Source organism: Ciona robusta, unplaced genomic scaffold (assembly GCF_009617815.1).
Source record: "Ciona robusta unplaced genomic scaffold, ASM961781v2 AP042731.1".
In the NCBI taxonomy this organism is placed as follows: domain Eukaryota; kingdom Metazoa; phylum Chordata; class Ascidiacea; order Phlebobranchia; family Cionidae; genus Ciona; species Ciona robusta.
This window is the reverse complement of record NW_028323110.1, coordinates 45,065-66,351: the sequence shown is the minus strand read 5'-3', so window position 1 is coordinate 66,351 and position 21,287 is coordinate 45,065. Positions and strand designations below refer to the sequence as shown.

General features: G+C 36.4%; 1 protein-coding gene, 9 non-coding genes and 1 pseudogene across 11 annotated transcripts; 1 reads left to right on the top strand and 10 right to left on the bottom strand.

Annotated features, from left to right (window-relative positions):
- The first annotated feature begins 714 nt into the window (after positions 1–714).
- LOC149724445 (uncharacterized) lies at positions 715–7,456 on the top strand. Of its 2 annotated transcripts, XM_089893158.1 has the most exons (4): positions 5,574–6,278; positions 6,411–6,564; positions 6,660–6,726; positions 6,787–7,456. In XM_089893158.1, exons 1-4 carry the CDS (start codon positions 6,109–6,111, stop codon positions 6,948–6,950), a joined length of 555 nt encoding a protein of 184 aa, XP_089749284.1. In that variant the 5' UTR covers positions 5,574–6,108; the 3' UTR covers positions 6,951–7,456. The 2 variants fall into 2 exon arrangements, with proteins under 2 accessions (XP_089749283.1, XP_089749284.1); XM_089893157.1 differs by having other exon boundaries at positions 715–6,278; positions 6,660–7,456.
- Positions 7,457–8,819: 1,363 nt separating this feature from the next.
- Positions 8,820–11,714, bottom strand: LOC149724444 (zinc finger BED domain-containing protein 4-like; annotated as a pseudogene).
- A 242-nt stretch (positions 11,715–11,956) lies between these two features.
- LOC149724443 (U2 spliceosomal RNA) lies at positions 11,957–12,151 on the bottom strand. The gene has a single exon (XR_016386671.1). It is a non-coding gene; the product is annotated as a U2 spliceosomal RNA (small nuclear RNA).
- A 1,729-nt stretch (positions 12,152–13,880) lies between these two features.
- LOC149724442 (U2 spliceosomal RNA) lies at positions 13,881–14,072 on the bottom strand. Its single transcript, XR_016386656.1, has one exon. It is a non-coding gene; the product is annotated as a U2 spliceosomal RNA (small nuclear RNA).
- Positions 14,073–14,896: 824 nt separating this feature from the next.
- Positions 14,897–15,088, bottom strand: LOC149724441 (U2 spliceosomal RNA). Its single transcript, XR_016386628.1, has one exon. It is a non-coding gene; the product is annotated as a U2 spliceosomal RNA (small nuclear RNA).
- A 779-nt stretch (positions 15,089–15,867) lies between these two features.
- LOC149724440 (U2 spliceosomal RNA) lies at positions 15,868–16,059 on the bottom strand. The gene has a single exon (XR_016386630.1). It is a non-coding gene; the product is annotated as a U2 spliceosomal RNA (small nuclear RNA).
- A 781-nt stretch (positions 16,060–16,840) lies between these two features.
- LOC149724439 (U2 spliceosomal RNA) lies at positions 16,841–17,032 on the bottom strand. Its single transcript, XR_016386632.1, has one exon. It is a non-coding gene; the product is annotated as a U2 spliceosomal RNA (small nuclear RNA).
- A 792-nt stretch (positions 17,033–17,824) lies between these two features.
- Positions 17,825–18,016, bottom strand: LOC149724438 (U2 spliceosomal RNA). Its single transcript, XR_016386627.1, has one exon. It is a non-coding gene; the product is annotated as a U2 spliceosomal RNA (small nuclear RNA).
- A 781-nt stretch (positions 18,017–18,797) lies between these two features.
- On the bottom strand, positions 18,798–18,989 carry LOC149724437 (U2 spliceosomal RNA). Its single transcript, XR_016386621.1, has one exon. It is a non-coding gene; the product is annotated as a U2 spliceosomal RNA (small nuclear RNA).
- Positions 18,990–19,791: 802 nt separating this feature from the next.
- LOC149724436 (U2 spliceosomal RNA) lies at positions 19,792–19,983 on the bottom strand. Its single transcript, XR_016386633.1, has one exon. It is a non-coding gene; the product is annotated as a U2 spliceosomal RNA (small nuclear RNA).
- Positions 19,984–20,756: 773 nt separating this feature from the next.
- Positions 20,757–20,948, bottom strand: LOC149724435 (U2 spliceosomal RNA). The gene has a single exon (XR_016386645.1). It is a non-coding gene; the product is annotated as a U2 spliceosomal RNA (small nuclear RNA).
- Between the last annotated feature and the right edge of the window lie 339 nt (positions 20,949–21,287).

Sequence of the window (21,287 nt, the reverse complement as noted above, 5' to 3'; positions counted from 1 at the left end):
TGTTACTTATTTACCTTTAAAATCAATTAAATCATTAATTAAATTAAAATAATTTAATTTACATACATAACTTTAAAATTAATTTTATCACAAAATTAGTATTGGTTGGTGTAGAAAAAACAAAAACAGAAAAAAAACACAGTTGTTTTTTATTACAAATACCTGCATTCATAATAAATTTATCACGAAAGGCCTTCTCACAAAAAAAGATTAGCAAACCCCATTAAAAGTTTTTTTTGTCAATTTTTTGTTTGATTTAATAATTTGTGCTTTACTAAAAAAAGTAATTACCACCCAGAATGACAGTTAGAATAAAAAATAAGCCCAATAAATTTCCTTTTTACCCACAAAAGCTGTTTGCGATGAAATAATTTTTAGCGGGCTAGGGGGGTTGTCCTTTTTTACCCCAAGTAGCCCATTGTTTGTTTTTTGTATAACCTATATAAAGCTCAACAAGTAACTGAAGTACTACACTTAAATTAACTTAAGTTTTTAAATCTTAAGTACAGTCTAAACTAAATTTAGCAACATAATATAAAAATGACCTGCAACTAAAACAGTCTTAACCTAAAACATAAATTACATCATCAGAAAATGTAGGCAAAACTGTAAATAACTGTTTTTAAAACTTGATTACTTTTAGAATTAATTAAATCAATAATTTATTTGAAATACTATACCTTTAAAATCAGTTTTACCACAAACTTAATATTGGTTGTAGTAGAAAAAAAAAAAACAAAAAAAAAAAACAGTTGCTTTTTTCACCCCTGTTTTATAAGGCAATATCGGGGTAAAAAAAACAAGAAAAAGAGGTGTATATCAAATATTCTTAAAAATTTAAATTTAAACTTACAAACAGCAAGTTACTTAAATATGTAGCAAACAAATGCATTAATAATAAGTTTATCACGAAAGCCCTTCTCACAAAAAAAGTTTAACAAGCCCTATAAAAAGTTTTCAATTTTTTGTTTAATTTAGTAATTTGTGTTTTACAGAAAAAGAATTATCATTTAGAATTAAAGTTACTATAAAAAATATGCCACATAAATATTGTTTTTACCCAGAAAAGTTGTTTGCAATAAATTGTATTTTTTTTAGCGGGCTAAAAGGTTTGTCCTTTCTTACCCCAAGTACCCCATTGTTTTTTATTAAGCCACTTTACTATAAAGTAAAAAAAAACTTATTGAGTTAGACGCATTGGTATTGACATATTTTGACGAACGTAAACGAAGTTTGTGCGCAGTAATAATTGCGTCTTCGTTTGGTCGAACGTAATAGGTCCCTTTAAAATGTGCGGGTTGCGCATGGTTGCGGATATTTTCTTAAATATAGGTCAAAATCAAAAAGGGTTGCGCTTATATTACTCGTCTCATTAATACCATTCTAACGGTGCCTAAAAATTAATTTTACCTCCAATATTTACGAAGTTATGACCAAAAATGTGATTTCTATTCCGCGTGGTTGCGTATATTTTTTAAATATAGGTCAAAATTAAAAAGGGTTGCATTTATATTATACATCTCATTAATACCTTTTTAACGGTGCCTCAAAATTAATTCTACTTCCAATATTTACGAAGTTATGACCAAAAATGTGATTTCTATTCCGCGTGGTTGCAGATATTTTTTTAAATATAGGTCAAAATTAAAAAGGGTTGCATTTATATTATACGTCTAATTAATACCTTTCTAACGGTGCCTAAAAATTAATTCTACTTCCAATTTTTACGAAGTTATGACCAAAAATGTGATTTCTATTCCGCGTGGTTGCGGATATTTTTTTAAATATAGGTCAAAATTAAAAAGGGTTGCATTTATATTATACGTCTCATTAATACCTTTCTAACGGTGCCTAAAAATTGATTCTACTTCCAATTTTTACGAAGTTATGACCAAAAATGTGATTTCTATTCCGCGTGGTTGCGGATATTTTTTTAAATATATAGTACTGTGGGGGAAGACGGGTCACCTTTAGCTCGTAATATCCAAATATCCTGATCGTGTTTTAAACAATTAACAACGACTAATAGGAGTCGTGAGGATGCGGTTTTATAATTTTTCGAATGTTCTTTGTTTACTACCAAGTCTGACGAGAAAATAGAATGAAAAGGTGTCCCATCTTTCCCCATCCTACTATAGGTCGAAATTGGTAAAGGTTCATGTTAAATGATTCGTCTCAATAACAAGGAATTCAAAAATAATATAACTATGCGTTTGACGACATTTATGTACAATATCGCCGAAATTTCAGGTTTATGAAAATTTATTCTTCTCCGCCACAATACATGCATAATGCGCATGTTACGGTGGGGTACGATGGGACGCTTAGTCACATATTGCCCAACCAACATTTCCTAACTCAAAATGTATGACAACGTTTGGGTGATGCCATGGATTTGTACTATCATGACTTTATTAATTGAAGACACTTCGAAGAAATATATAACAGGTGTAACATAACATCTTCTATTGTGTCGTGTATCATTGTTTCGAGTTGATAAAGTTTACGTTTTTGCTACAAATTGGGTATTGCTACACTATTCTTCGCACAAGCCACTTCTCATGAATTATTTGTGAAAATGACTAAATTTCGATTTTTTCCATAAATTATGTTGTTATTATATCAGTATATTATGTTTGAATCACCCATGAGATATAAACAATATTGAAATAAAAGCAAACCTTTCAAAGTTTGGCAATAAAATCCTAAAAACTACAATGTGGGGAAAGATGGGACACCAAATTGAAATATTTTTGTATTACCAGTATTCTACACCTTGTAGTTATCCTACCGAAATTAACCGGCTGTGCTAGTTGCTTTGCCATGTAAACTTTATATATAGTAGGGTGGGGGAAGATGGGACATCTTTAGCACATAATATCCAAATATCCTGATAGTGTTTTAAACAATTAACAACGGTCTATTGGAATCGTGAGGATACAGTTTCATAATTATTTGAATGTTCATTGTTTACTACTAAATGGGTCGAGAAAATCGAGTAAAAGGTGTCCCATCTTCCCCCACACCACTGTATATAACTTTAAAACAAAATTGTTTGATTGTTTTTATCCCAAATTAAAGTCATGTTGACCCCTGCCTAATTTCCTCATGTTTATATTTCATTTTTCACACAAAACTAAAACTAGTTTAATGAGACTAAATCAAATTGTACGAAATATTCAAGCTTTTTTATGAATCTCTGAAATTAATTTAATCGTTCACACTCGCAAACTACAAAACGCGCGTTTTATGAAGTCGTGATAATACTGTCGAGTAGTTCTGTAACATTACTTTTTTTGATTATCATTAAATGGGGGTCCGTAAAAAGAAAATTAAAAAAAATCTCGTCTGACAAGGTGTCCCATCTTCCCCCATCCTATTATAATAACACGATAATAGTTGGAAAATGTATTCGAAATTCAGTGACTTGCACTTGCAGAGGATAATTTGTTACGTTTCAAAGCATACAGTATATTATTTCGTACTTTTTACGTGTATTCTTTTTTTTCTATTCCTAATAATTAATTCACTTATTAATCAAAATTAACATGGGTTTTAAACTGTCTCTTCTAACCGCCGTGTACTATATTTTTGTTATATTTTTAGGGGATTGTACCCAATTATTTTATTCAACATGAACCCAAAATTGTTCATAATTCGTTAATTCTCTTGCAAGACACTTAGCGGGAGCTCCAGCCCATTAGTGACTACAAGGTTGTCTAAATAGTCAGCTATACAGAAAAAGACAATCATCCACTAAGTTGCATGTTAACTCGTAAGCGAGTACTGCCGTTGCTTTGTTACGAGAGGATAAATTAATATATAGTGGGATGGGGAAAGATGGGACACATTTTTATTATATTTTCTCGCCTCATTAAACTTATATGTTCTCGTCCCGTAAACAAAGAACATTCAAAGAATCATAAAACCGTATCCTTACGATTTCCACATACCATTGTCAATTGTTTAAAACACGATTAGGATATTGGGATATTGAATGTTAAAGATGTCCCGTCTTCCCCTCTAATGTATATTTTATTCCACAAGACCTTCGCCGCAATACTGGTAAGCACTAGGAGGACATTAATTTAAACGTATAAGTATGGGTGTTGGGTAATTGGCTAAATTTGGCCTAAATACTGGTAATACCCAAAGTTAGTATAGACCAAGTTAGGAAACGGCGCTCGTGTCCGCCATTACGGAGCCCACAGAGCGTGAATCGTCTATACAAATGCATGGTCGGCGTGTGTTTATTTGGTTCTTGTAAGCGATACAAAGCTAGAAAACACGTATAGCGGTTGTTTTAACATTTAAAATATAATTTATAATATAAATCTTGTTATATAATATAAAATCTAGGAATTAATGTGGAGTAAAGTAGTATTTTGACTGGTTTTCGGCGTACAGTGTGGTTTAACAGGGTACTTTACGTTGTGGATTAAGATTAGCAGCAATCAGCTTAGTTTACATATTAGTATATGATCCTACTTACGAATCTACAGAGCCATTCTTTCCTACATTTATAATCCAACATGAGTGGACATGCAGCTCCAAACTGCTTAAATACTAGCAGATAAGATGTTCGCGTTTTCCGATTTCATAAAGACCCGTAACGCAAAAAAGGTAGCTAATTCAAGCAGAGGACCAAAAATAGTAACTCAGTATTGTTTTCCTCAATGTCACTTCGATATTAGGCAAATTTTACAAAGATACCTTAAGTTTCGTTACCGGCTATACGTGTTAAATTTGTGAGCCAAAAAGTAAAATCATCGCAATTTGCATGCAAAACTGCAGCTAGATACACCAGTTTATGGTAATGTTATGCGTTTTTGTTTGTATTTTTATATTTTAAACATGTTCTTTTATGTTTTTGGTTAGTAAACTTGATATTTTCTGTTTTTTACTCTTTAATCGATTGAGTGTTCAATAAAAGTTGATTATTTTTGTGAGGTTTATTATTGTGATGACATATAACATTAGTAGAAAGCCATTTTTACGCGCAGAGGTGCTTGGTTTTTAAAAAAATCGCACTATTTAAACGAAAAACAGCACCCAGCAATGATAAAATGCTATGCTGTGGGCTCCGTAATGGTGGCGACTATGACGTCATAGACGCAAGACAATGGATAACAAGACTCGTTGTTTTACAATCCGTTGCCTAAATGGTCTATACTAACTTTGGTAATACCACCAACACAGAAAAGAAGAATCACGTGATTATGGTATAACGTGTTTACATATTACGTGTAGCGCTTGCAACCATTTCACATTAACGAGCGGAACCTTGCTAATAATATGATTTAGGATTATGTAATATACCTTGAAACAAACAATGCACATCAGCCACCAACCCCCCATTGGTTTGGTTGTAAAACACGGCTTTAATTCGGAGCAAATTTAACTCTTTTTTGCATATCACATTTTTGGTCATAACTCGGAAAGTATTAAAGGTAGAATAATTTTGAAGCACCGTTAGAATGGTATTAATGAGTCGTATAATATAAATGCAACCCTTTTTAAATTTGACCTATATTTAAAAAAATATTCGCAACCACAGAGAATAAAAATCCCATTTTTGGTCATTACTTCGTAAATATTGGAGGTAGAATTAATTTTTAGGCACCGTTAGAAAGGTATTAATTAGCCCGTTCACATGGCCAAAAAAAGAAGGCATACCGCTTTTTTTTCGGAAAAAGCGGCAAATATTTGCTGAGTCACTTTCAAAAAAGACGGCAAATTCGGACCAAGTCGCGAGGTGGTCCAGACGAGAAAAGTCTCGTAAAAAAGAGGCATTTCACAGCGCGCGCGTCAGTTCATATTTAGCTTTGAGGTTGTGGATGCTTGTTTTACTATTTGCAGTGAGGTTTTAGACAATGTTTAGTTATAAACTAGTTTAATATATATGGTTTTCAACCAAAAACGAAGTTTCAGTTTAAAATAATTATTTTTTATTAGATAAATTTTAAGAAAGGTAGTTGACACAAACGTTTTGTACTGATTTTAAGCAGAAGCAGCATGTAGGTTCTTAAAATCATAATTTATATATATATATTTTTGGGTATAAATATAGGGATTAAGATTATTGACAAATAAATATTTACTAAAATAATGAGTCTAACAAATCGAGCAAAATGGACAGTGGACAGCACAAAATGTTTGATTTCAAGTGTTGATCAGTGTGGTTTGATAAGCAAAATGGATTCTAAAAAGATGAGAAAAACGGTTTTGTTTGATAACGTGCACAAGCAAATGGAATTGAATGGTTACACATTTACAAAGTAAGGTTTTGCTTCAGTGCCATAACTAGATAATGTAATGTCTGTTTATTATTTAACGAAATATGTTAGAAATATATAATTAACTATAACGCAAAACTACACAAATATTACATTAATATTTAATTGGTTAAGATTACAATTGAAAAACAAATGGAAGAAACTCAGGAAAACATACAATGAATACAGCAGGAAGTTATCGAAATCAGGTGAAGGGTCATCCGGTGTTTTGTCCTGGACGTATTTTGAACAAATGCATAATTTGTTGTCGACTCGACCAAGACAAGTAGTAAGTCTAACTTTAAGTTATTATGTAAATAAATGTTGTTGTATTTTGTTTGCTTGGCATTGCTATAAGGAGTTTAATATGTTATTATGTTTTAGGCAAGTACAAGTGGAGGCATTGACTCAATTCAATTAAATGAAGTTGAGGACATTCCTTCGACTTCAGGTAGTTGTGTATATTCACAAAAAGTAAAACATCACAGTCTTAAAATCCTAAATGTTACAGGGACTGGATTTGTTGATGCTGCCATAAACCCAAGTGGTGAAAATACAACAACGGATATCTTCCTACCAGAGGAATTAAGTATGGATCACAACTACATAATATTAGAAGCTGTAGGAGGTATGTTAATGTATGAGCCAAAACTCAGGCGGATGCAAGGCTTATAAACGATACATGTTACGTTGATTTCTTGTGAAGTGTTTGTTTAATTTTAATACGCTTGTTTTTTGTAAAAACAAAACAACTCTTAAAAAGGGGGTTGTCACAAACACTTTAGTTGTAACAGATTCGTCTGGATCGTAATCACGATATATCCCGTGCGCGCTTGGTAGACCCTTTTGTTGTACTGCATTATCTCGCCCTATTTTTATCGTCTTGTGTATTGTTTTCGCGTCCAAACTTACGCCCACGATTAACGACCCCATTGTCCGCCTGATAGCACGCGGTCAAGGCGTCTAACACCCAGCGTGCAGCATTCTTTCTTTTTGTCTGCTGTACGTATAAATAAATGTGATACTTGCAAAGCCATATAAGCTAAAATGAGCCGTTGTAGGCCTACTAGTCCTTTACAGGTTATTACGATCGTGTCAGCTGTTGTGTTATTCTATGTTCTAATGCATTCTATTTGAATAAGGTTGTGTGTGTAAAGAATAAAACGTTGTGTGCCATCTGATCAAGGTACTAGTGTGTTGTTTGTTAAGAGGACTTCCAAGTCAGAATCCCAAACTAAACCACGGCGTATCGTGACCTACCGATACACGTGACAGTAAGGCCCACGAATTTCGTACCTGCTTGGTGTTCTTGGGGACAACTCACGCTTTCACCGTCGCGACTTTTGCTGGGTCACAGCAGATACCATCCTTTGACACGATATGTCCGAGGAACCCGACGCTTTCTCCGAAAAGGTCACACTTCGATGGCTTCAGACCGGCTTTTTCGATGCGGCCAAGCACTTCGTCCAGGCGGTGTAAGTGTTCTTCAAATGTTCGTCCGTACACGAAAATGTCGTCCAAGTAAGCCAATGCCCAATTCCATTCTATACCGTTCAAGACAATTCGCATTAAATTCTGGAACGTGGCGGCGGAATTCGAAAGCCCCATTGGCATGACATTGAATTGATATAGCCCGACGTGACTCGAAAATGCAGTCTTCTCTCGTGAGTGCTTGTCCATGGCTATCTGCCAATACCCGGACTTTCAAGTCTAGGGTCAAAAAGTATACTGAGCCAGACATTTCATTCAGACTGTCATCCACTCTTGGAATTGGATAACTATTCTTTTTGGACACTTCGTTCAGGCGTCTGTAATCAAAATCGCATTTCTCCCGACTTCATCTTTACCAGTACGATTGGACTGGACCATGGCGACGTAGACTGTCGAATCAGATTTTGTTCTTTCATCTCGGAGATTATCTTTTCGATCTGTTGGCGCGCTCGGTGTGATATACGTCGAGAAGGCAGGCGTACTGGACTGGCATCGCCGATGTCTATGTAATGTTTCTTTAGGTCCGTCTGACCCAAATCAGTGGATGATGTAGAAAATGTACGTCCATGTCGTCTTAAGAGATCTAATACTCGATCTTTCTGGCGTTGAGACAATGTGCTACTTAATTTAACACCATCTCTTATGGCCTTAAATTTATGATTTTCGTTGGGTGAATTGTTAACCGAACAGATGTCGTGTTTTGGTCGGTGAGTCGAACGGGAGGTACTGGCATCAGGAACGTTGACAACAACACACGTTTCGGACATATAACAATCAGTTTTACCAAAAGCTGATAATGGTACGAACACCAATTCGAACACCACTGGGAATATCAATGTTATCGTCGGCAAAGTTAGCCATTCTTACGGGCACAATCCCGGATTTCACTGTTGCCACACAATTAGCGGTAATTAAACCGTACCTCGCACCGAAGTTATCGTTTCGTTCTATCAAGACATGGAAACCAGGCCAGTCGTCGTCTTTGTGATGATGTTCCAACGCTCCAATAATGATGGTTTCAGTCATTGCAGGTAAATTTATAGATTCGGTCACGTATACTTCCTGCCGTTCAGGAATAAAGGCTTTGTTCAGGAGAGGAACGGTCGATTCTCCGACAGACATCAAGTTTGAACTGCAACATAATTTACACTGGTTATTTTCTATGAAATCCCAAGGATCATTTCATGGACATGTTGGCGGAAGCAAAAGCGTCAACATTCGTTCTGAACCCGGCAACTGTGAGTGGGATTCTGACTACACCAAGCATTGCAAATGGTTCGTCACTTGGGCCCACAAAACGAATATCCCGCGGGATAGGCACAATAGCAAACGTAATCCGGATACCTTGTATGGAAGAAAATACACATACATCTTATTTGGTATTGTGCCCATATACTTTTCATCTTAGGCCTTATTTCGGCGTGGGTTTAAAACGCTTTACAGGGGCAAAAAAAAGAATGTTGCAACAATTTCAACCCCTGGCCACGAGGGCTTCCGCCTTTCGAAGCGAAAAATTTCTTACAAAAATTCAAGTGTCTATGTTGCGGCTTGAATCTCGCATTTTTATGTTACGTGTGTAAAGGACTTGGCTTGTCTAGTTAGTAGAGACCGACCGATATCAATTTTTTCCACCGATACCTATATTTTACCGATATTTTTACACTAGCGAAACAAATGAAAATAATCAATCTAAATCTGATTTAATAATTGTATTCGAGCAAACGCAAGTTATAGTACAGGAAACAAAGTTGTTCTGCGTGTTCGCCAGTGAGGCGGCTTCTTTTATCTTCATATATATTTCCAATTGTGCTAAAAACTCGTTCACTTGGCACAGAAGAAGGCGGTGGATTTAAATATTTTTTAGCTAGTTTGGCTAGAATGACAAAACGAGTTTCATTATTTTTCCACCAATCCAGTGGATGTCCGGTAGACCGATCAATAAGTGGTTCTGAAAGATATTTATTAATTTCTGTTTGAACTTCTGTTGATTCACACTCATTGTTATCAGTAGATCCTTGACCTAAGACATTTTTGTACAAATTGGACAATAGGTCATTCTCACTATCACTGGATTGTTTTTTTGCTTCTTTGCTGCCACTGGTTCTTCTCCTTGGTCTTGTTCCTTAACTTCATTAATTAACCAATCCTTAGCTCTACCTAAGACAATCTCTGATGAAAATGGTTTGTCTTTGAATCGGGGATCCAGGAGGCAAGCAATCACCACTGGTTTAACATTTTCAACATTACAATATCTTCTTAACAGGCTTTCACACATGGTTCCTTTTATAGTACCAATCCCAAATGTTGCTTCATTATCACTTTGTAGAAGAGCTTTAAGTACTGCAATACTGGGTAGTATGCATGATGCGGAAGCTTCAGAATGACTAATCTCCAACGTTATCGTCTCAAAGGGTGTCAATAAAGCAACTAATTTGGCGACAAGTTCCCACTCATATGTATTTGGTAAACTAAAATGACCATACTCACTTGCATATATGCTGAGAGCATGCTTCTGTTCCAACATCCTACGCAACATATGTAGAGTTGAATTCCATCTTGTTGGGATTGCCTGTATAATTGAATGAACCGGCAAACCAACTTGGTTTTGAATTGCATGTAGCCGTTTCTTTGCAAGTGTTGAATGATTGAAGTGTGTGGCACAGCGTTTAGCTTTGCCACAATATCAATTACGACTCTTTGAGATTCTATACCCTCTTTTATTATTAATTGCATGGTATGTGCACAGCAGCTGAAATCTGAAACATCTGCTACCCTCATGCCTTTGACAACATTAGCACCACTGTCACGTAAAACAAGCAACACACGACTTCTGTCAATTTCCCACTGGCTAAGAATGTCCAAGAACACTTTACCTATGTAATCTCCTGTGTGAGACTCCGACATTGACTTTACTGACAAAACTAGTTGCTTTCTCTTCCATTGATTGTCAATAAAATGAGCTGTTAAACTCATAAGAGATTCAGTTGAACCTGACCAACAATCTGTAGTAAATGACAAACTCTCTCCTGCATTTTCTTCTTTGAGCATATTTTTACTTTTATCAACAACTTTCAGGTGAACTTTAGGCAACATTTCTGTTCTGTAATACTTTTCATCTTTAAGATTGTACCTTGGCTCTGCAGTCGCCAGAAGACGTTTGAATCCTATGTCATTTGTGACTGAAAATGGCTGTATATCTGTAGCTATCATCTCAATTATCAGCTTATCCAAATTTCTGGACCGACCATCTGTATTAGACCACTTTCTACTATTGTCAAACGACTGAAACAGTGTAGGCTGCACGACCTTTGAACTTTTGCCTATTTTATGGCAGTGCGCTTGTTCATACACTTCTCTGTGCTTACTACGCAAATGTGACCATAGGTTACTTGTATTTTTCTGAGCAGAAAAAGTGGAACCTTGACTGACCAAGTTCTTACACAGTTGGCACTTAACTGAACCTTCCGAAACATTAAAATAATCCCAAACTTTGCTAGAGGAAACTTTCGCAATGCCACTCATCTTGCAAGTTTTATTATACCAACGATATGCGGTAATCTATTTCGCGTGGTTTGTTTCGCGCGCTTACGCTTCAACGTCACGGCGCCTTTTTCTTTTTTTTCTAGCCTTTTTCCCCTCTCTCTTCTCTTCGTTATATTCGCATACGCACATCGCTCGCACAATTTATATATCGGTGAAATATCGGTGCTTTTTTACCGATACCGATTATCGGTAAAACGTAAATATCGGCCGATAATATCGGTGAACCGATATATCGGTCGACCTCTACTAGTTAGACGTAGACGGATGCATATAAAATATAATAAAATGTATGCTTATATTCCCTTTTCCCAGATATATTTGATTACTTTACTGTTCGGAGATGCAGGTGTTTGTGTTCCTTGTTTTTTTCTATGCAAAAAGTTTTCCATATTTTAATTCGTTTTTTTTGCAGAGATTAGCGACGCTATTTAGGCTAAATATAATTTTTCTATTACTACCATTTGTTGGACATGATTTTTATTGGTTACGTTTTAGTAGCATCGGATCATTACTTTAATTTACTAAACACGAGTAGTACAACTATATGAACATCAAATCACGGTTAGTCTCGCGGAATTTATTACCAGATACTCTGTTTATACAATTGTACTGGAATACTTCATTAGTATACTAATATCCACCACAGTGGAATGTGGGCCGAACCTAGCGATAATGCAAAACCAGGAAAACCCGGAGCAGTAGAAGCAAGCTTCATTACCGACCGTGCTCTGTGTTCAAAAATCCGAAGGAAATATATAGGAAACGAATCGCTTCGTCTCAGATTTCACCCTGAGAAGAACAGCTACTACACTTGATCACAGCTAAAATAGCCGAGAAGCGACAACTCCAGGAGTCCTCTGGATCAGTATATTTGTTATACCGCGTAAAAAATTAATAGCCCTTTGGCGCGAGCCACCTTGGAGGAATTGATCACACTATAGGCACAACAGCAAACGTATTCCGGATTCCTTGTATGGAACAAAATACACATACACCTTAGTTGGTATTGTGCCCATATTCTTTTCATCTTAGGCTCTATTTCGGCGTGGGTTTAAAAAGCTTTACAGGGGCAAAAAATAAAGAATATTGCAACAAATTCCCTGCTGAAAATTAGAACCCTTGGCCACACGGGGCGTAAGTTGCTTCCGCCTTTCGAAGCGAAAAATTTCTTACAAAAATTCAAATGTCTATGTTGGGGCTTGAATCTCGTATGTTTATGTTGAAATGTCTATGTTGGGGCTTGAATCTCGTATGTTTATGTTGTGTGTGTAACTGAGTTGGCTTGTCTAGTAAGACGTTAACAGATGCATATAACATATAATAATAGGTAAGTTTATATTCCCCTTACCCAGATATATTTGATTATTTTATTGTTCGGAGATGCAGGTGTTTGTGTACTTTGGTTTTCTATGCTAATACTTTTCTATACTTTAATTCGTTTTTTTTTGCAGAGATTGGCGACTTCATTTAGGCAAAATATAATTCTCTATTACTACTAGTAGTTGGACATGATTTTTATTGGTTACGTTTTGGTAGGATCGGATCATTACTTTAATTTACTAAACACGAGTAGTACAACTATATGAACATCAACTATATGAACACAAATCGCTCTGTTTATACAGTTGTATTGGAATAATTCATTAGTATACTAAAATCCACCAAAGTGGAATGAGGGCCGAACCTGGCGATAATGCAAATCCAGGACAACCCACTTGATCACAGCTAAAATAGCCTTGAAGCGATAATTCCAGGAGTCCTCTGGATCAGTATATTTGTTATATACCGCGTAAAAAATTAATAGCCCTTTGGCGCGAGCCACCTTGGAGGAGCTGATCACACTATAGGCACAACAGCAAACGTATTCCGGATTCCTTGTATGGAACAAAATACACATACATCTTATTTGGTATTGTGCCCATATTCTTTTCATCTTAGGCTCTATATCGGCGTGGGTTTAAAAAGCTGTACAGGGGCAAAAAATAAAGAATATTGCAACAATTTCCCTGCTGAAGATTAGAACCCTTGGCCACACGGGGCCTAAGTTGTTTCCGCCTTTCGATGCGAAAAAATTCAAATATCTATGTTGCTGCTTGAATCTCGCATGTTTATATTGCGGCTTGAATCTCACATGTTTATGTTGTGTGTGTAACTGAGTTGGCTTGTCTAGTCAGACGTTAACGGATGCATATAACATATAATAATAGGTAAGTTTATATTCCCCTTACCCAGATATATTTGATTATTTTATTGTTCGGAGATGTAGGTGTTTGTGTACCTTGGTTTTCTCTATGCTAATACTTTTCCATATTTTAATTCTTTTTTTTTGCAGAGATTGGCGACTCTATTTAGGCAAAATATAATTCTCTATTATTACTAGTAGTTGGACATGATTTTTATTGGTTACGTTTTGGTAGGATCGGATCATTACTTAAACACGAGTAGTACGACTATATGAACATCAACTATATGAACACAAATCGCGGTTAGTCTCGCGGAATTTATTACCAGATACTCTATTTATACAGTTGTATTGGAATAATTTATTAGTATACAAATATCCACCAAAGTGGAATGTGGGCCGAACCTGGCGGTAATGCAAAACCAGGACAGCCCGGAGAAGTAGAAGCAAGCTTCATTACCGTGATCTGTGTTCAAAAATCCGAATGAAATATAGAGGAAACGAATCGTTTCCGTCTCAGATTTCACCCTTAGAAGAACAGGTACTACACTTGATCACAGCTAAAATAGCCGAGAAGCGATAACTCCAAGAGTCCTCTGGATCAGTATAATTGTTATACCGCGTAAAAAATTATTAGCCCTTTGGCGCGAGCCACCTTGGAGGAATTGATCACACTATAGGCACAACAGCAAACGTATTCCGGATTCCTTGTATGGAACAAAATACACATACATCTTAGTTGGTATTGTGCCCATATTCTTTTCATCTTAGGCTCTATTTCGGCGTGGGTTTAAAAAGCTTTACAGGGGCAAAAAATAAAAAACATTGCAACAATTTCCCTGCTGAAAATTAGAACCCTTGGCCACACGGGGCGTAAGTTGTATCTGCCTTTCGATGCGACAAAAATTCAAATGTCTATGTTGCGGCTTGAATCTGGCATTTTATATTGCGGATTGAATCTCACATGTTTTATGTTGTGTGTGTAACTGAGTTGGCTTGTCTAGTTAGACGTTAACGGATGCATATAACATATAATAATAGGTAAGTTTATATTCCCCTTACCCAGATATATTTGATTATTTTATTGTTCGGAGATGCAGGTGTTTGTGTACCTTGGTTTTCTCTATGCTAATACTTTTCCATATTTTAATTCTTTTTTTTGGCAGAGATTGGCGACTCTATTAAGGCAAAATATAATTCTCTATTACTACTAGTAGTTGGACATGATTTTTATTGGTTGCGTTTTGGTAGGATCGGATCATTACTTAAACACGAGTAGTTCAACTATATGAACATCAACTATATGAACACAAATCGCGGTTAGTCTCGCGGAATTTATTACCAGATACTCTGTTTATACAGTTGTATTGGAATAGTTTATTAGTATACTAATATCCACCAAAGTGGAATGTGGGCCGAACCTGGCGATAATGCAAGACCAGGACAACCCGAAGCAGTAGAAGCAAGCTTCATTACCGTGCTCTGTGTTCAAAAATCCGAATGAAATATAGAGAAAACGAATCGTTTTCGTCTCAGATTTCACCCTGAGAAGAACAGGTACTACACTTGATCACAGCTAAAATAGCCGAGAAGCGATAATTCCAGGATTCCTCTGGATCAGTATATTTGTTATATACCGCGTAAAAAATTAATAGCCCTTTGGCGCGAGCCACCTTGGAGGAATTGATCACACTATAGGCACAACAGCAAACGTATTCCGGATTCCTTGTATGGAACAAAATACACATACATCTTATTTGGTATTGTGCCCATATTCTTTTCATCTTAGGCTCTATTTCGGCGTGGGTTTAAAAAGCTTTACAGGGGCATAAAATAAAGAATATTGCAACAATTTCCCTGCTGAAAATTAGAACCCTTGGCCACAAGGGGCGTAAGTTGTTTCCGCCTTTCGATGCGAAAAAATTCAAATGTCCATGTTGCGGCTTGAATCTCACATGTTTATGTTGTGTGTGTAACTGAGTTGGCTTGGGATGCATATAACATATAGTAATAGGTAAGTTTATATTCCCCTTACCCAGATAAATTTGATTATTTCATTGTTCGGAGATGCAGGTGTTTGTGTACCTTGGTTTTCTCTATGCTAATACTTTTCCATATTTTAATTCTTTTTTTTGCAGAGATGGCGACTCTATTTAGGCAAAATATAATTCTCTATTACTACTAGTAGTTGAACATGATTTTTATTGGTTACGTTTTGGTAGGATCGGATCATTACTTAAACACGAGTAGTACAACTATATGAATATCAACTATATGAACACAAATCGCGGTTAGTCTCGCGGAATTTATTACCAGATACTCTGTTTATACAGTTGTATTGGAATAGTTTATTAGTATACTAATATCCACCAAAGTGGAATGTGGGCCGAACCTGGCGGTAATGCAAAACCAGGACAACCCGGAGCAGTAGAAGCAAGCTTCATTACCGTGCTCTGTGTTCAAAAATCCGAATGAAATATAGAGGAAACGAATCGTTTCCGTCTCAGATTTCACCCTGAGAAGAACAGGTACTACACTTGATCACAGCTAAAATAGCCGAGAACCGATAATTCCAGGATTCCTGTGGATCAGTATATTTGTTATATACCGCGTAAAAAATTAATAGCCCTTTGGCGCGAGCCACCTTGGAGGAATTGATCACACTATAGGCACAACAGCAAACGTATTCCGGATTCCTTGTATGGAACAAAATACACATACATCTTATTTGGTATTGTGCCCATATTCTTTTCATCTTAGGCTCTATTTCGGCGTGGGTTTAAAAAGCTTTACAGGGGCATAAAATAAAGAATATTGCAACAATTTCCCTGCTAAAAATTAGAACCCTTGGCCACAAGGGGCGTAAGTTGTTTCCGCCTTTCGATGCGAAAAAATTCAAATGTCTATGTTGCGGCTTGAATCTCACATGTTTATGTTGTGTGTGTAACTGAGTTGGCTTGGGATGCATATAACATATAATAATAGGTAAGTTTATATTCCCCTTACCCAGATAAATTTGATTATTTCATTGTTCGGAGATGCAGGTGTTTGTGTACCTTGGTTTTTTCTATGCTAATACTTTTCCATATTTTAATTCTTTTTTTTTGCAGAGATTGGCGACTCTATTAAGGCAAAATATAATTCTCTATTACTACTAGTAGTTGGACATGATTTTTATTGGTTACGTTTTGGTAGGATCGGATTATTACTTAAACACGAGTAGTACAACTATATGAACATCAACTATATCAACACAAATCGCGGTTAGTCTCGCGGAATTTATTACCAGATACTCTGTTTATACAGTTGTATTGGAATAATTTATTAGTATACTAATATCCACCAAAGTGGAATGTGGGCCGAACCTGGCGGTAATGCAAAACCAGGACAACCCGGAGCAGTAGAAGCAAGCTTCATTACCGTGCTCTGTGTTCAAAAATCCGAATGAAATATAGAGGAAACGAATCGTTTTCGTCTCAGATTTCACCCTGAGAAGAACAGGTACTACACTTGATCACAGCTAAAATAGCCGAGAAGCGATAACTCCAAGAGTCCTCTGGATCAGTATAATTGTTATAGCGCGTAAAAAATTAATAGCCCTTTGGCGCGAGCCACCTTGGAGGAATTGATCACACTATAGGCACAACAGCAAACGTATTCCGGATTCCTTGTATGGAACAAAATACACATACATCTTAGTTGGTATTGTGCCCATATTCTTTTCATCTTAGGCTCTATTTCGGCGTGGGTTTAAAAGGCTTTACAGGGGCAAAAAATAAAGAATATTGCAACAATTTCCTTGCTGAAAATTAGAACCCTTGGCCACACGTCCGCCTTTCGAAGCGAAAAATTTCTTCCAAAAATTCAAATGTCTATGTTGGGGGTTGAATCTCGTATGTTTATGTTGTGTGTGTAACTGAGTTGGCTTGTCTAGTTAGACGTTAACGGATGCATATAACATATAATAATAGGTAAGTTTACATTCCCCTTACCCAGAAATATTTGATTATTTCATTGTTCGAGGATGCAGGTGTTTGTACCTTGGTTTTCTCTATGCTAATACTTTTCCATATTTTTATTCTTTTTTTTGGCAGAGATTGGCGACTCTATTAAGGCAAAATATAATTCTCTATTACTACTAGTAGTTGGACATGATTTTTATTGGTTGCGTTTTGGTAGGATCGGATCATTACTTAAACACGAGTAGTTCAACTATATGAACATCAACTATATGAACACAAATCGCGGTTAGTCTCGCGGAATTTATTATCAGATACTCTGTTTATACAGTTGTATTGGAATAATTTATTAGTATACTAATATCCACCAAAGTGGAATGTGGGCCGAACCTGGCGATAATGCAAGACCAGGACAACCCGGAGCAGTAGAAGCAAGCTTCATTACCGTGCTCTGTGTTCAAAAATCCGAATGAAATATAGAGAAAACGAATCGTTTTCGTCTCAGATTTCACCCTGAGAAGAACAGGTACTACACTTGATCACAGCTAAAATAGCCGAGAAGCGATAATTCCAGGATTCCTCTGGATCAGTATATTTGTTATATACCGCGTAAAAAATTAATAGCCCTTTGGCGCGAGCCACCTTGGAGGAATTGATCACACTATAGGCACAACAGCAAACGTATTCCGGATTCCTTGTATGGAACAAAATACACATACATCTTATTTGGTATTGTGCCCATATTCTTTTCATCTTAGGCTCTATTTCGGCGTGGGTTTAAAAAGCTTTACAGGGGCAAAAAATAAAGAATATTGCAACAATTTCCCTGCTGAAAATTAAAAGCCTTGGCCACAAGGGGCGTAAGTTGTTTCCGCCTTTCGATGCGAAAAAATTCAAATGTCTATGTTGCGACTTGAATCTCACATGTTTATGTTGTGTGTGTAACTGAGTTGGCTTGGGATGCATATAACATATAATAATAGGTAAGTTTATATTCCCCTTACCCAGATAAATTTGATTATTTCATTGTTCGGAGATGCAGGTGTTTGTGTACCTTGGTTTTCTTTATGCTAATACTTTTCCATATTTTAATTCTTTGTTTTTGCAGAGATTGGCGACTCTATTTAGGCAAAATATAATTCTCTATTACTACTAGTAGTTGGACATGATTTTTATTGGTTACGTTTTGGTAGGATCGGATCATTACTTAAACACGAGTAGTACAACTATATGAACATCAACTATATGAACACAAATCGCGGTTAGTCTCGCGGAATTTATTACCAGATACTCTGTTTATACAGTTGTATTGGAATAATTTATTAGTATACTAATATCCACCAAAGTGGAATGTGGGCCGAACCTGGCGGTAATGCAAAACCAGGACAACCCGGAGCAGTAGAAGCAAGCTTCATTACCGTGCTCTGTGTTCAAAAATCCGAATGAAATATAGAGGAAACGAATCGTTTCCGTCTCAGATTTCACCCTGAGAAGAACAGGTACTACACTTGATCACAGCTAAAATAGCCGAGAAGCGATAACTCCAAGAGTCCTCTGGATCAGTATAATTGTTATAGCGCGTAAAAAATTAATAGCCCTTTGGCGCGAGCCACCTTGGAGGAATTGATCACACTATAGGCACAACAGCAAACGTATTCCGGATTCCTTGTATGGAACAAAATACACATACATCTTAGTTGGTATTGTGCCCATATTCTTTTCAACTTAGGCTCTATTTCGGCGTGAGTTTAAAAGGCTTTACAGGGGCAAAAAATAAAGAATATTGCAACAATTTCCCTGCTGAAAATTAGAACCCTTGGCCACAAGGGGCGTAAGTTGTTTCCGCCTTTCGAAGCGAAAAATTTCTTACAAAAATTCAAATGTCTATGTTGGGGGTTGAATCTCGTATGTTTATGTTGTGTGTGTAACTGAGTTGGCTTGTCTAGTTAGACGTTAACGGATGCATATAACATATAATAATAGGTAAGTTTACATTCCCCTTACCCAGATATATTTGATTATTTCATTGTTCGAGGATGCAGGTGTTTGTACCTTGGTTTTCTCTATACTAATACTTTTCCATATTTTAATTCGTTTTATTTTGGAGAGATTGGCGACTCTATTTTGGCAAAATATATTTCTCTATTACTGCTAGTAGTTGGACATGATTTTTATTGGTTACGTTTTGGTAGTATCAGATCATTACTTTAATTTACTAAACACGAGTAGTACAACTATATGGACATCAAATCGCGGTTAGTCTTGCGGAATTTATTACCAAATACTCTGTTTATACAAATGTAATTGAATAATTCATTAGTATACTAATATCCACCAAAGTGGAATGTGGGCCGAACCTGGCGATAATGCAAAACCAGGACAAACCGGAGCAGTAGAAGCAAGCTTCATTACCGTGCTCTGTGTTCAAAAATCCGAATGAAATATAGAGAAAACGAATCGTTTTCGTCTCAGATTTCACCCTGAGAAGAACAGGTACTACACTTGATCACAGCTAAAATAGCCGAGAAGCGATAATTCCAGGATTCCTCTGGATCAGTATATTTGTTATATACCGCGTAAAAAATTAATAGCCCTTTGGCGCGAGCCACCTTGGAGGAATTGATCACACTATAGGCACAACAGCAAACGTATTCCGGATTCCTTGTATGGAACAAAATACACATACATCTTATTTGGTATTGTGCCCATATTCTTTTCATCTTAGGCTCTATTTTGGCGTGGGTTTAAAAAGCTTTACAGGGGCATAAAATAAAAAATATTGCAACAATTTCCCTTCTGAAAATTAGAACCTTTAGCCACAAGGGGCGTAAGTTGTTTCCGCCTTTCGATGCGAAAAAATTCAAATGTCTATGTTGCGGCTTGAATCTCACATGTTTATGTTGTGTGTGTAACTGAGTTGGCTTGGGATGCATATAACATATAATAATAGGTAAGTTTATATTCCCCTTACCCAGATAAATTTGATTATTTCATTGTTCGGAGATGCAGGTATTTGTGTACCTTGGTTTTCTCTATGCTAATACTTTTCCATATTTTAATTCTTTTTTTTGCAGAGATTGGCGACTATTAAGGCAAAATATAATTCGCTATTGCTACTAGTAGTTGGACATGATTTTTATTGGTTACGTTTTGGTAGGATCGGATCATTAATTTAATTTACTAAACACGAGTAGTACAACTATATGGACATCAAATCGCGGTTAGTCTTGCGGAATTTATTACCAAATACTCTGTTTATACAGTTGTATTGGAATAATTCATTAGTATACTAATATCTACCAAAGTGGAATTTGGGCCGAACCTGGCGATAAGGCAAAACCAGGACAACCCGGAGCAGTAGAAGCAAGCTTCATTACCGTGCTCTGTGTTCAAAAATCCGAATGAAATATAGAGGAAACGAATCGTTTCCGTCTCAGATTACACCCTGAGAAGAACAGGTACTACACTTGATCACAGCTAAAATAGCCGAGAAGCGATAACTCCAGGAGTCCTCTGGATCAGTATAATTGTTATACCGCGTAAAAAATTAATAGCCCTTTGGCGCGAGCCACCTTGGAGGAATTGATCACACTATAGGCACAACAGCAAACGTATTCCGGATTCCGTGTATGGAACAAAATACACATACATCTTAGTTGGTATTGTGTCCATATTCTTTTCATCTTAGGCTCTATTTCGGCGTGGGTTTAAAAAGCTTTACAGGGGCAAAAAATAAAGAACATTGCAACGATTTCCCTGCTGAAAATTAGAACCCTTGGCCACACGGGGCGTAAGTTGTATCCGCATTTCGATGCGAAAAAATTCAAATGTCTATGT

Excerpts from the sequence above, each read along its gene's own strand:
- LOC149724445 (XM_089893157.1), top strand. The coding sequence starts at position 6,109 with ATGAGTCTAACAAATCGAGCAAAATGGACAGTGGACAGCACAAAATGT. Across the intron at positions 6,279-6,410 it reads AATGGTTACACATTTACAAA|ATTACAATTGAAAAACAAAT; the intron begins GTAAGGTTTTGC and ends TAATTGGTTAAG. Across the intron at positions 6,565-6,659 it reads CGACTCGACCAAGACAAGTA|GCAAGTACAAGTGGAGGCAT; the intron begins GTAAGTCTAACT and ends ATTATGTTTTAG.